We start from the raw sequence: 9,884 nt of genomic DNA, 5'->3' as shown, positions 1-9,884 counted from the left end.
GTGCCTCCCCCGTGTCCGTGTGGCCCGTCGCCGTGGCCGTGCCCCGCTGCCGCGTGTGCGCTCCTCCCCCTGTCCACGCCCGGCCCGTGTCTGTGTCCCCCCCGCCGGCCGGGCCATGTCCCCGTCCCCCCGCCGTGTCCGTGTCCCCCCCGTGTCCCCGCCCGCCGCCGCCGCCCCCGTCCCGGCCCTTTCTGGGCCGCCTCCAACTTCCCGGCCGGGGCGCGGCGGCGGCGGCGGCTCGGCGGGGCTGCGGCGGCCGAGGCTCGCTGGGCGCTCCCCGGGTGCCCCCGGCCGCCCCCCGGGCCGCTGCCGGCGGCCGATGGCGGCGGGGGCCGCGGCGGGTGCCCCCGGCGCTGGGAGCCGCGGCCCGGCCCGGAGCGGGGAGCGGGCCCGGCCCGGCCGGAGCGCAGCGCCGAGCGGCGGCGGTGAGTGCGGCCGGGGGGGTCGGCGGGTGGCCCTGGGCCCTGTGTCCCCACCCCGCGTCCCCGCAGGTGCGGAGCCCCTCCCGCCGCCCCCGCTGCGTCGCCCCCGGAATAGGGACCCCAGCGCCGAAAGGGACCCCCCCCACCCCACCCCGGGAAAGGGACAGCCCCAGAGATGGACACCCACCCCCACGGGAAAGGGGCGCCCCCGATACGGACACCCCCCTCCGAGGGTAGGGACCCCCCCAGCAGCAGAGACACCCCCCGCGAGGGAAAGGGACCCTCCGAACAGGGACCCCCCCCATCCCCTATGGAAGCACAGCCCCCGGCAGGGACACCCCCTCCCCGAGGGAAACGGGGACCCCCGACAGGATCCCCCACGCTCGAGGGATGGGGCCCACCCCCCAGCAGAGCCCCCCCTGCCCGAGGGTAGTAATCCCACCCCCCGAGGTGAGGGCACCCTCCCCAGCAGGGACACCCCGCGGAGGGCAGGGGACACCCCAAGGGGAAGGACCCCCCTCCCCGGGTATGGGGCTGGGCTGGGGGGTGGCAGTGGAGGTCCCTGGGCCCCCGGGAGGGGTGACCCCTCTGCTGAGACATCCCTGGCTCTGGCACCCCCACCCCAGCTCAGGGACGGCCGGGGGCTCCCCCAGGTGCAGCCCCCACCCCACGGCTCAGTGTTGGGGACCAGTCCCCCCCCGGTGCAGCCCCTCGGGGTTAAACCCTGCCCTGGGGTAAGGGGGGCTCCCTGCCCCTGGCACTGCCATCCCTCGGGATGTCACCTGCTCCCAGGGTGGGGACACCGGGGGGAGGACACGCACCATGACTGGGCAGCGTTTAGGGCGGGGTTGGGGAGGGATGTCCCCTCTCTGCCACAGCCCCACCGTGGGTGGGCATGGGTGACAGGGGTCTCGTTAACCTGGGGGGGCCGGAGGGGACACAGGATGAGGGGACACAGTGGGGGACGTGGAGAATGGGGACACACATGGTGGAGGGACATGAGGTGAGGGGACATGGGTTTGGGGGGGGACACACGGGGTGGAGGGGGGCTGCTGCAGGTCCTGGCAGGGGTCAGGCAGGTTCTGGAGGGGTGGCAGTGGTGGCGGTGGTGGCAGCGGTGACGCTCCTGCCCATGGGTAACGTGCTGGGGAAACTGAGGCACAGAGGGGTCACTGAGGTCGGTGGGTAGTTTGGGGGGGTCTTTGGGGGGTTCCTGCCCATAACAGCCCCCATTGTTCCCTGCAGGAAGCTGGCCATGGCCGACCCCAGCCACATCCAGTCGGCCGCCTCCAAGAGCATCCGCCCCTTCCGCTCCAGCGAGGAGTACCTGGAGGCCATGAAGGAGGACCTGGCCGAGTGGTTCAACACCCTCTACGACCTGGACATCCAGGTGGACACCTTCCTGGAGAGCCTGGAGACGGGATGTCACCTCTGCCGCCACGCCAACAACGTCAACCGCACCGCCCTGGACTTCCAGGAGCGGCACCCCGAGGCGGCCGCCCGCATGCGGGTGCCCCAGAACGAGGTGGTCTTCCAGGCCAAGAACGTGGTGCCCGGCTCCTTCATCGCCCGGGATAACGTCTCCAACTTCATCCAGTGGTGCCGGCAGGACCTGGGCATCCAGGACGTGCTCATGTTCGAGACCAACGACTTGGTGCTGAAGAAGAACGAGAAGAACTTTGTGCTCTGCCTGCTGGAGGTGGCCAGGAGGGGCTCCAAGTTCGGCATGCTGGCCCCCATGCTGATCCAAATGGAGGAGGAGATCGAGGAGGAGATGAGGGACCAAATGGCCGACGGCGCGCTGGGCACGCGCCGGGAGAGCCGGGACCCCGCGGCGGGCGCCTTCCCCGGCCGCGCCCGGCCCATCGCCCTGTGCGACCTCAAGAACCTGGACGAGCTGGTGAGACACGCGCTCCCCTGGGAGCCCTGTGCCTGGGTGAGGGCCTGGCCGCCCACCCAGCGCCCTGGGCCACCGCCTGGGCCTCAGTGGGCTGTGGGAGGTCCTGTCCATCCACCCCACGGGCAGCTCTGGTCCATGGGAGGTCCTCTCTGTGCGCCCAACGGGGTGCTCACTGTCTCCTGGGAGCTCCTGTCTGTCCACCCTCTGTGGCCACTGGGAGGTCCCTTCTGTCCCCCCAGTGGTCACTCTGGAGGTCTCACCTGTCTATGTCCTATGGGAGAACCTCTCTGTCCACCCAGTGGTCACTCTGATCACTAGGAGGTCCCACCTATCTGTGGCTGTGGGAGAACCTCTCTGTCCCCCCAATGGTCACTCCGGAGGTCCCACCTGTCTAAGGCCTGTGGGAGAACCTCTCTGTCCACCCAGCGGGGCATTCCGTGGTCCCTGGCAGGTCCCACCTGTCCCTGAGACCCCCAGGAGGTCCTTTCTGCCCATCCAACAGGGCCCAGGGGAGGTCCCACGCGTCTCTGACCCTCGGGAGGTCTTTCAGCCCACCCCTATGGTCACAGGATGTGCTCCACCCACCCATCCCAGCTCTCCATGGCTACGGGAGCTCCTCTCCGCCCACCCGCGCCCACCCCGGCTCCCGTGCAGCCTCCTGACTCCGCGGTATTTTTGTGGCTGTGAGCAGAATCACAGTGGGGACACAGGTGTCACCCGTGCCCTGCCACCTCCTCCCCGTCAGGGGGTGACTCACAGTGGTCGCCCCCCGGACTTCTCCTCCTCATCCCACCGCCTCGGGGCTGCTGTCCCCAGGGCCGGGCGTGGGGACATCCCGGCTGCTGCCAGTCCCAATTTGGGGTGTCAGAAGGGGGGTGCAGGGCCCCCCCGGGCCGGGGGCTCAGGACGGATTAAAGCCGGGTGCGGGCTCCGTCCCGCGGGCGAGGCAGCGGATTAATCTGGGCCGGGGGGGACACGGGGGGGGACAGAGGGGCTCTGCCCTCTCCTGACTCCCTAAGCCTTTTTTTTAATTGAAACCCCAATTCCTCATTAAGTCCTTCATCAAAGAGCATCCTGACCCTCCTCCTCCGCCCAGTGCCGCTTCGGGGCCCCCCCGCCGCCCTTGCCCCCCCAAGCCCCCCTGGCCGGGCGCTGCCAGCCCCGGCTGCATTTTTCCGGGCTGCGTAATTCCTCGCCATCGGCTTTTATGGGCAGCGCCAGAGCCGGGGAGGAGCCTGGCGGAGAGGGGCCCGCCTCGTCCCCAGGTGCCCCCCGGTGTGACAGCGGGGTCACGACCCCTCCTCACTGCAGCCCCCCTCCCCCCCCCATCCCTCCGTGACTCAGTTTCCCCGGCCTGGGGCTTTCCGTGTCACCCGGATGGGAACCGGAGCGGCCACATCCTTCCTTCCTCTCACCGCTGCGATGGGCACGGCTGCAGGAAGACCCCCCCCCAAAAACGTCGGGATTATTAAAGAACCCCCAGATTTCGGGGTGAGGCGGCGCTGTGTCCCCCCCAGCCCCGGGCCGGGGCAGGATGCGGCCGCGTCCCCGCGTCCCCCCGCGGCTCCCGGTTTAATCCCTGACGTCAGCCCGGGAGATCGAGCCGGCAGCTGGCAGCCGGTGGGACCACGGCCACCCCACAGCCCTGGGGGTCCCCTCCCGACCCCCAAATCCTCCCGCTCTCTTCTTCCCTGTGTCTGACCTTCAAATTCAGAGGGACGCAAAAACCCCAGAGGGATTTACCCCATTTCTGTTGATGGATGTGGGTCCTGCCCCATGGAGGGGATTTGGGGGCAGATCCCCCGTGGTTCAGGATTAGTGGGGTGGGGGCTGTTTTGTGCCCACATCCGGGGGTCCCGGAGCAGGTGGAGCCCAAATGAAGAGACTTTCATTATTTTTATGAAATGTCATTTCATTCAGCAGCTGAGGGGTTGTCCCTATATAACGGGGATCCACACTGACCCCTGTAAAGGGGTTTGTGCCCCACCGACCCTACAGCAGGGTTTCTATGCCCACCAGCCCTATAGTGGGGGTTCTGTGCCCACCTGCCCTATAACTGGGGGATCTGTGCCCCACCCACCCTATACTGGGGGTTCTGTGCCCACCTGCCCTATAACTGAGGGATCTGTGCCCCACTGACCCTGTAATAGGGGTTCTGTGCCCACCAGCCCTATAACTGGGGGATCTGCATCCCACCAGCCCTAGGTCTGTACCTACCGATCCTGTAACAGGGGGTCTGTCCCCCACCCAGCCTGTAGGGGGGTTCTATGCACACCAGCCCTATGGTGTGGGGTCTGTGCCCCGCTGACCCCATAATGGGGGGTCTGTGCCCCACTGGCCCTATAGGGGGGTTCTGGACCCCACGGACCCTATAGCAGGACGTCCACGCCCCACTGACCCCTCTCCTCTGTGCCGGCAGGTGCGGGAGATCCTGGGCTGCTGCTCCTGCCCCTCGCAATTCCCCATGGTCAAGGTCTCGGAGGGGAAGTACAAAGTGGGCGACTCCAACACGCTCATCTTCGTCCGAGTAAGAGCCGCCGCCTCCCTCACCCCATTGTCCCCTCCTCACCCCATTGTCCCCTCCTCACCCCATTGTCCCCTCCTCACCCCACTGTCCCCTCCTCACCCCACTGTCCCCCCATTACACCGGGACCCTCCTCCTTCCCCCGCTCCCGGAGCAGGTGGATGGGTGCAGACCCACGCGGGGGTCCTGGGGGGCTCTGGGTGGCTTTGGGGGCGGGCAGGGTGACAGCGGTGCCCGCAGGTGCTGAGGAGCCACGTCATGGTGCGCGTGGGCGGCGGCTGGGACACACTGGAACATTACCTGGACAAGCACGACCCGTGTCGCTGTGCTGCCCTCTGTGAGTGTCCCCGGGGTGGCCCGCACCCAGCGCCCCCCGGCTCCCCGTGGGGATCCATTCTGTGGGTCCTCCACGGGTTCCGTTCCCGGATTCTCCCTGGGGCTCCACTCTCTCTGCGGGGCCCCTTTCCCTGCTTCTCTGTGGGGGTTTGTTCCCTGGTCTTATGTGAAGTTCCATTCCCTGGTTCCCCACGGGGCTCTGTTCGGTGGGGCTCTGTTCCCTGATTTTCTGTAGGGTTCTGTTCCCCGTTTTCCCGTGGGTTCCATTCGCTGATTCTCCATGGGGCCTCATTCCCTGGTTCTCCATGGGCCTCCATTCCCTGCCTCTCTATAGGGTTTCATTCCTTGGTTCTCTGTGGGTTCCATTCCCTCATTTTCTGTGGGGTCCTGTTCCCTGGTTCCCCATGGGGTTCCATTCCCTGATTTTCCATGGGTTCCATTCCTTGGTTCTCCGTGGGTTCCATTCCCTGATTTTCCATGGGTTCCATTCCTTGGTTCTCCGTGGGTTCCATGCCCTGATTTTCCTGTGCCTGGGCTCCTCAGAGCACCGATCCGGCTGGAAGGAGAAAAAGGGGAATGAGAAGAGTGAGGCGGAAGGGGGGGTTTCCCAAATTCCCGAGGTGTTCCCCACCTCCGGGAACGGCGCAGCTGGAAAACCGGGATGCTGTGAGGGGCGGCGGCTGATGGGCGCTGCCCCCTCTGACCTCTCCCGTCTCCGTTCCAGCTCACCGCCTGCCCCAGCCCCGCACCCCCGGCGTGTCCCCCCAAAAAGCAGCTCCCGGCTCGTCGTCCCGCGCCTCCAGCCCCAGCACCCCGCGGCGCCCCCGGCCCCCCCCGGGCGGCGCGGAGCGGGAGCGGGGTCCCCAGCCCCGGGGGGACCCCCCGAAGCCCCTCAAGCAGGAGGGTTTGCCCCCCCGCGGCGCTGCAGCCCCCCGCTCCGGCTCCGGCAGCCCCTCCAGGAGCCCCGCGGAGCCGCGGGGAGCGCTCAGGTACGGCCCCCCCGGGGCGGGGGGACCCCAAAACTGCGCCCGGAGCCCAGGGGGAAGGCTCAGCCCCACCGAGGGGACGGGCAGGGAGCCGGGAATGGGCGGGCAGTGAAGGGAACACGGGGCAGCAGGGGGACAGTGGGGGGACTGGGCTGGACTGGGGGATGCAGTGGGGAACACTGGGGAAATCTTGGGGGGCAGGGAAGTGGAAATGGAGACACTGGGGGGCAGTAGGAGGTGAAATAGGGGTGCGCCGGGGGTGCAGTGCAGGTACTGGGGATCAGTGGGGGGTGCAATGGGGAAATCTTTGGGGGGGACAGTGGAGGGATGCAGTGAGGGGGGCAGCGGGGGTGAATTTGGGGTGCAATAGGAAAGAGTGGGGGAATGGGGGTGCACTTTGGTAGGGCAGTGGGGACAGTAGAGAAGGACAGTGGGGAGCACAGTGGGGGGTGGTGGGAGAGGAATAGGGGGGCGGTGGAGGAACGGGGGTGCAGTTGGGAGGGGAAATGGGGGATGATGATGGGGGTTCGGTGTGGGGCCATGGGGACAGGTAGTGGGGCACTGGGAGGGGATGGGTGGTGGAATGGGAGACAGTGGGGGTCTGTGAAGGTTAAAGCTTTGGGGTCAATGGAGGGGAATAGTGGGGGGCAGCAAGGGGAGGGAAGGGGAGAAATGGGGTGTGCAGTGGGGGATGTGGGATTTCGTGGGGGAGCTCAGTGGAGGGGGCGGGGGCAATAGGGGTTCACTGGGGTGCAGTGGGGGACAAGGGGGGATGGGGGTGGAATGAGGGGCAGTAGGGGAAATGGGGGTACAGTGGGGTGTGAAATGGAGGGGGATGGGATTGGCAGTGGAAGGAATGTGGGGCAGCTATGGGGGAGTTCAGAGGAGAGAGACAGTGGGTGTGCAATGGGGGGAAATGGGGTGCTAAGGGGAGAATATGGCATGCAGTGGGTGGGGGTTGAGGGGGGAGAATGAGGGTGGAATGGGAGGAATCAATTGGATTTAATGGAGGGGGAAATGGGGACAGTAGGGAGGGAAGTGGGGTTCTGGGGGGTGCAGTGAAGAGGAATGGGCAGGGAAGGGGGAGAATGGGGCCTTAATGAGAGAGGGTTTATGGTGGGTATGGGGAAGGGAAAAGGAGTTCAATAGTGGGAATGTGGGGTTCGGTGGGGGTGCAATGAGGATGGAAACGAGGCTTAAGATGGGGGAATGCGGGGTGCAATGGGGGAGCAGCGAGGAGGAACAGTGGGTAAAGGAGAGAGAATGAGCGGGTGCAATGGGGAGGGGAACAGGGTGCAGTGGAGGGAACGTGGGTGCCCTGGGGGAGAATGGGGAGGGGTGCAGTGGGTGGGGGGGTTCCACGCGGAGGGGTCTCAGTGGCGGGGTTCACGGAGGCGGTGCAATGGGGGGGTGCCTCGGGGGGCGCAGCAGGGTGCTCATCGCCCCCCTCTCCCCCCCGCCGCCCCCAGGCCGCGCGCCCCGGCGCGCTCCCGGCGCTGCTCGGGCGACAGCGACTCCTCGGGCGCCTCGGCGCAGAGCGGCCCCCGCCGCCCCCCGGGCCGCCGGGAGCCCTCGGAGCCCCCCGCGCCGGGCTCCCCCCGCGCCCCCCGAGCCTCCGCGTCCCCCCGCGGCTCCCCCCGCGCCCCCCGCGGCCCCGCGCCGCTGCTGCTCATCCGCCGCCGGCCCGACGGCCAGCACTCGTGGGCACGGCCGGAGCCCCCCGCGGGCAGCCCCGGGGGGCGGCGCGACCCCCGGCCCGGCCCCGGGGACCCCGAGGAGCTGGCGAGGAGGCTGCGGGCCCCGCGCTGGCTGGAGCCCGGGCAGGAGCAGCGGCTGTTCCAGCGGCTGGAGGAGGAGTTCCTGGCCAACACGCGGCTGCTGGAGCAGCTGGGAGACGCGGAGAGCGCTCCCTCCGCGCCCCCCGCCGCCGCTGACTCGGCCTATTGCTCCTCGTCCTCCTCGTCTTCCTCGCTGAACGTCTTCGCCAAGCACGGGCTGCCCGCCGGCAACAGCGACGGGAACAACGACGGGAACAACGACGGGAACAATAACGGGAACGGCGGCGGCTGCCCCCCGCTGCCGTCCAACCGCACCCTGGCAGATGCGAGGCGCCGCTCCACCTTCTCCAGCTCCTCCGACGAGAGCTGCTGCTTCCCGGCCTCCTGGGACAACCGGGAGACACCGGGGAACGCCGGCTCCGACACCGATTGGGCCACCGGGGAGGACGAGCTGATGGAGCTGGAGGAGAACCCCGGCCCCCCGCCGCGGCCCTGGGCCAAGCCCCGGCTGGACACGCAGCCCCACAAGACGCCGTCCCGCATCCCCACGCCCCGGGGGTACGGGGCAGGCGCCCACCGGGCCGCGAACGGCAGCCCCAAGGCCTGGGGGGCTCTGCAGAGCATCCCCTCCTCCCTGCTGGAGCAGCCCTGGGCGCCGCAGGAGCGCCAGGGGCTGGAGGAGAACGCGTGGCCCTGAGGGGTCGGTGGCCGTGGCAGCTCCTGGCAGCCCTTGGGGACATCCCCGAGCTGCTGCGGGAGGGTGGAGGTGGCACCTGAGTGGAGACGCCCGGCCAGGCGATGGCCACAGAGCTGGGGTGGCCAGGACCCCTTCACTCGGTGACTGTGGGCATTGGGTGGGCCCTGCAAGGCCCAGAGGGTGCCAGGGATGTCCCCATCCCAAGGGGAGCAGCTCCACAGCGGGGCCATCCTGTGGGTAGGGCGGTGGTGGCCAGAGCAGAGCTGGCCCCTGGGAATGGGGCTGGAGAGCACCCAGGTCTTCTCTTCCTGCTCTCTTCATCTCTCCTCATTCTTCTCCACTTATTTTCTTCATCTTCTCTTTGTGTCTTCTCCTTCTCTTCCTGCTATTCTTGTCATCATTCTCATTTTCTCTCTCTTCTTTTGGCTGCCTCCTCCTCCTCTTGTCTTCTCTCCTCTTGGTCTTCACATTCTTCTCTCGACCTTCCCCTCTTCTCTTTTTGGCCTCATCATCACCTCCGTGGCCCCTCTCTCCTCTCCTCTCCAGTCTATCTGCTCTGCACCCCGGAGATGACTTGGGGACATGCAGTAGGTCACCACAGCCCGTTTCAGGGCAGGAGAGGGTCACTCTTCCCTCTCCAGCCCCCAGCCGGCCACAGCGCTGCCCAGAGCTCGTACTGATGTCCCCAGGGTGGGACAGGGCTGTGCCCCCAGCCCAGGCCCCCGTGGCCCCACCCCTGCAGCCCTGCATGTCCTGTCCAGCCAGTAAATACCAACGGAGCTGAGCCCACCATGTCTGCTCATCTGTCCAGGGGCTCCAGACCCCCCGGCCCAAGGGAGGAAGGCTCTGGGGGTCCCAGGAGGGGTGGGGGCAGCAAAGAGCTGGGATGAGGCTGAGTCCCAATGTCCTGTACCCCATTACAGCCACCAGGAACCCCTCAGAGGTGTCCCTGGAGCCCAAAGTGCCCCATGGCCAGGGACCTTCACCTCAGGGCTGCTGGCCTGGGGCTGGGCAGGTTGTGGGTCACCAGGAGGGTCCAGACCCGCTGGTGGTGACCACCCTGCCGTGGCTTTGGGGGTTCCAAAGCAGGGTGTGCACTGAGGTCCCTGGACGCCTGTCCTGCCTCTCCTCTGGGAGTGGGGCTGGTGTCCAGCCTCAGAGTGCTGCTGGTGGCCCATGGGGTGTCCCAGAGCAGGACTCAGTGGTGCTGTCCACCCTTGCCAGGGACTGTCACCCACCCC

General features: G+C 67.7%; 1 protein-coding gene across 1 annotated transcript; it reads left to right on the top strand.

Annotated features, from left to right (window-relative positions):
• Positions 1-325: 325 nt before the first annotated feature.
• GAS2L1 (growth arrest specific 2 like 1) lies at positions 326-9,427 on the top strand. Its single transcript, XM_066331169.1, has 6 exons — positions 326-425; positions 1,668-2,322; positions 4,742-4,849; positions 5,087-5,183; positions 5,907-6,171; positions 7,638-9,427. The coding sequence occupies exons 2-6, from the start codon at positions 1,678-1,680 to the stop codon at positions 8,641-8,643; spliced, it is 2,121 nt and encodes a 706-aa protein (XP_066187266.1). The 5' UTR covers positions 326-425; positions 1,668-1,677; the 3' UTR covers positions 8,644-9,427.
• Positions 9,428-9,884: the final 457 nt, after the last annotated feature.

Source organism: Sylvia atricapilla, chromosome 17, assembly GCF_009819655.1.
Source record: "Sylvia atricapilla isolate bSylAtr1 chromosome 17, bSylAtr1.pri, whole genome shotgun sequence".
Classification (NCBI taxonomy): domain Eukaryota; kingdom Metazoa; phylum Chordata; class Aves; order Passeriformes; family Sylviidae; genus Sylvia; species Sylvia atricapilla.
The sequence above is the reverse complement of the archived record's forward strand: the minus strand, read 5'-3'. Positions and strand labels throughout refer to the sequence as shown.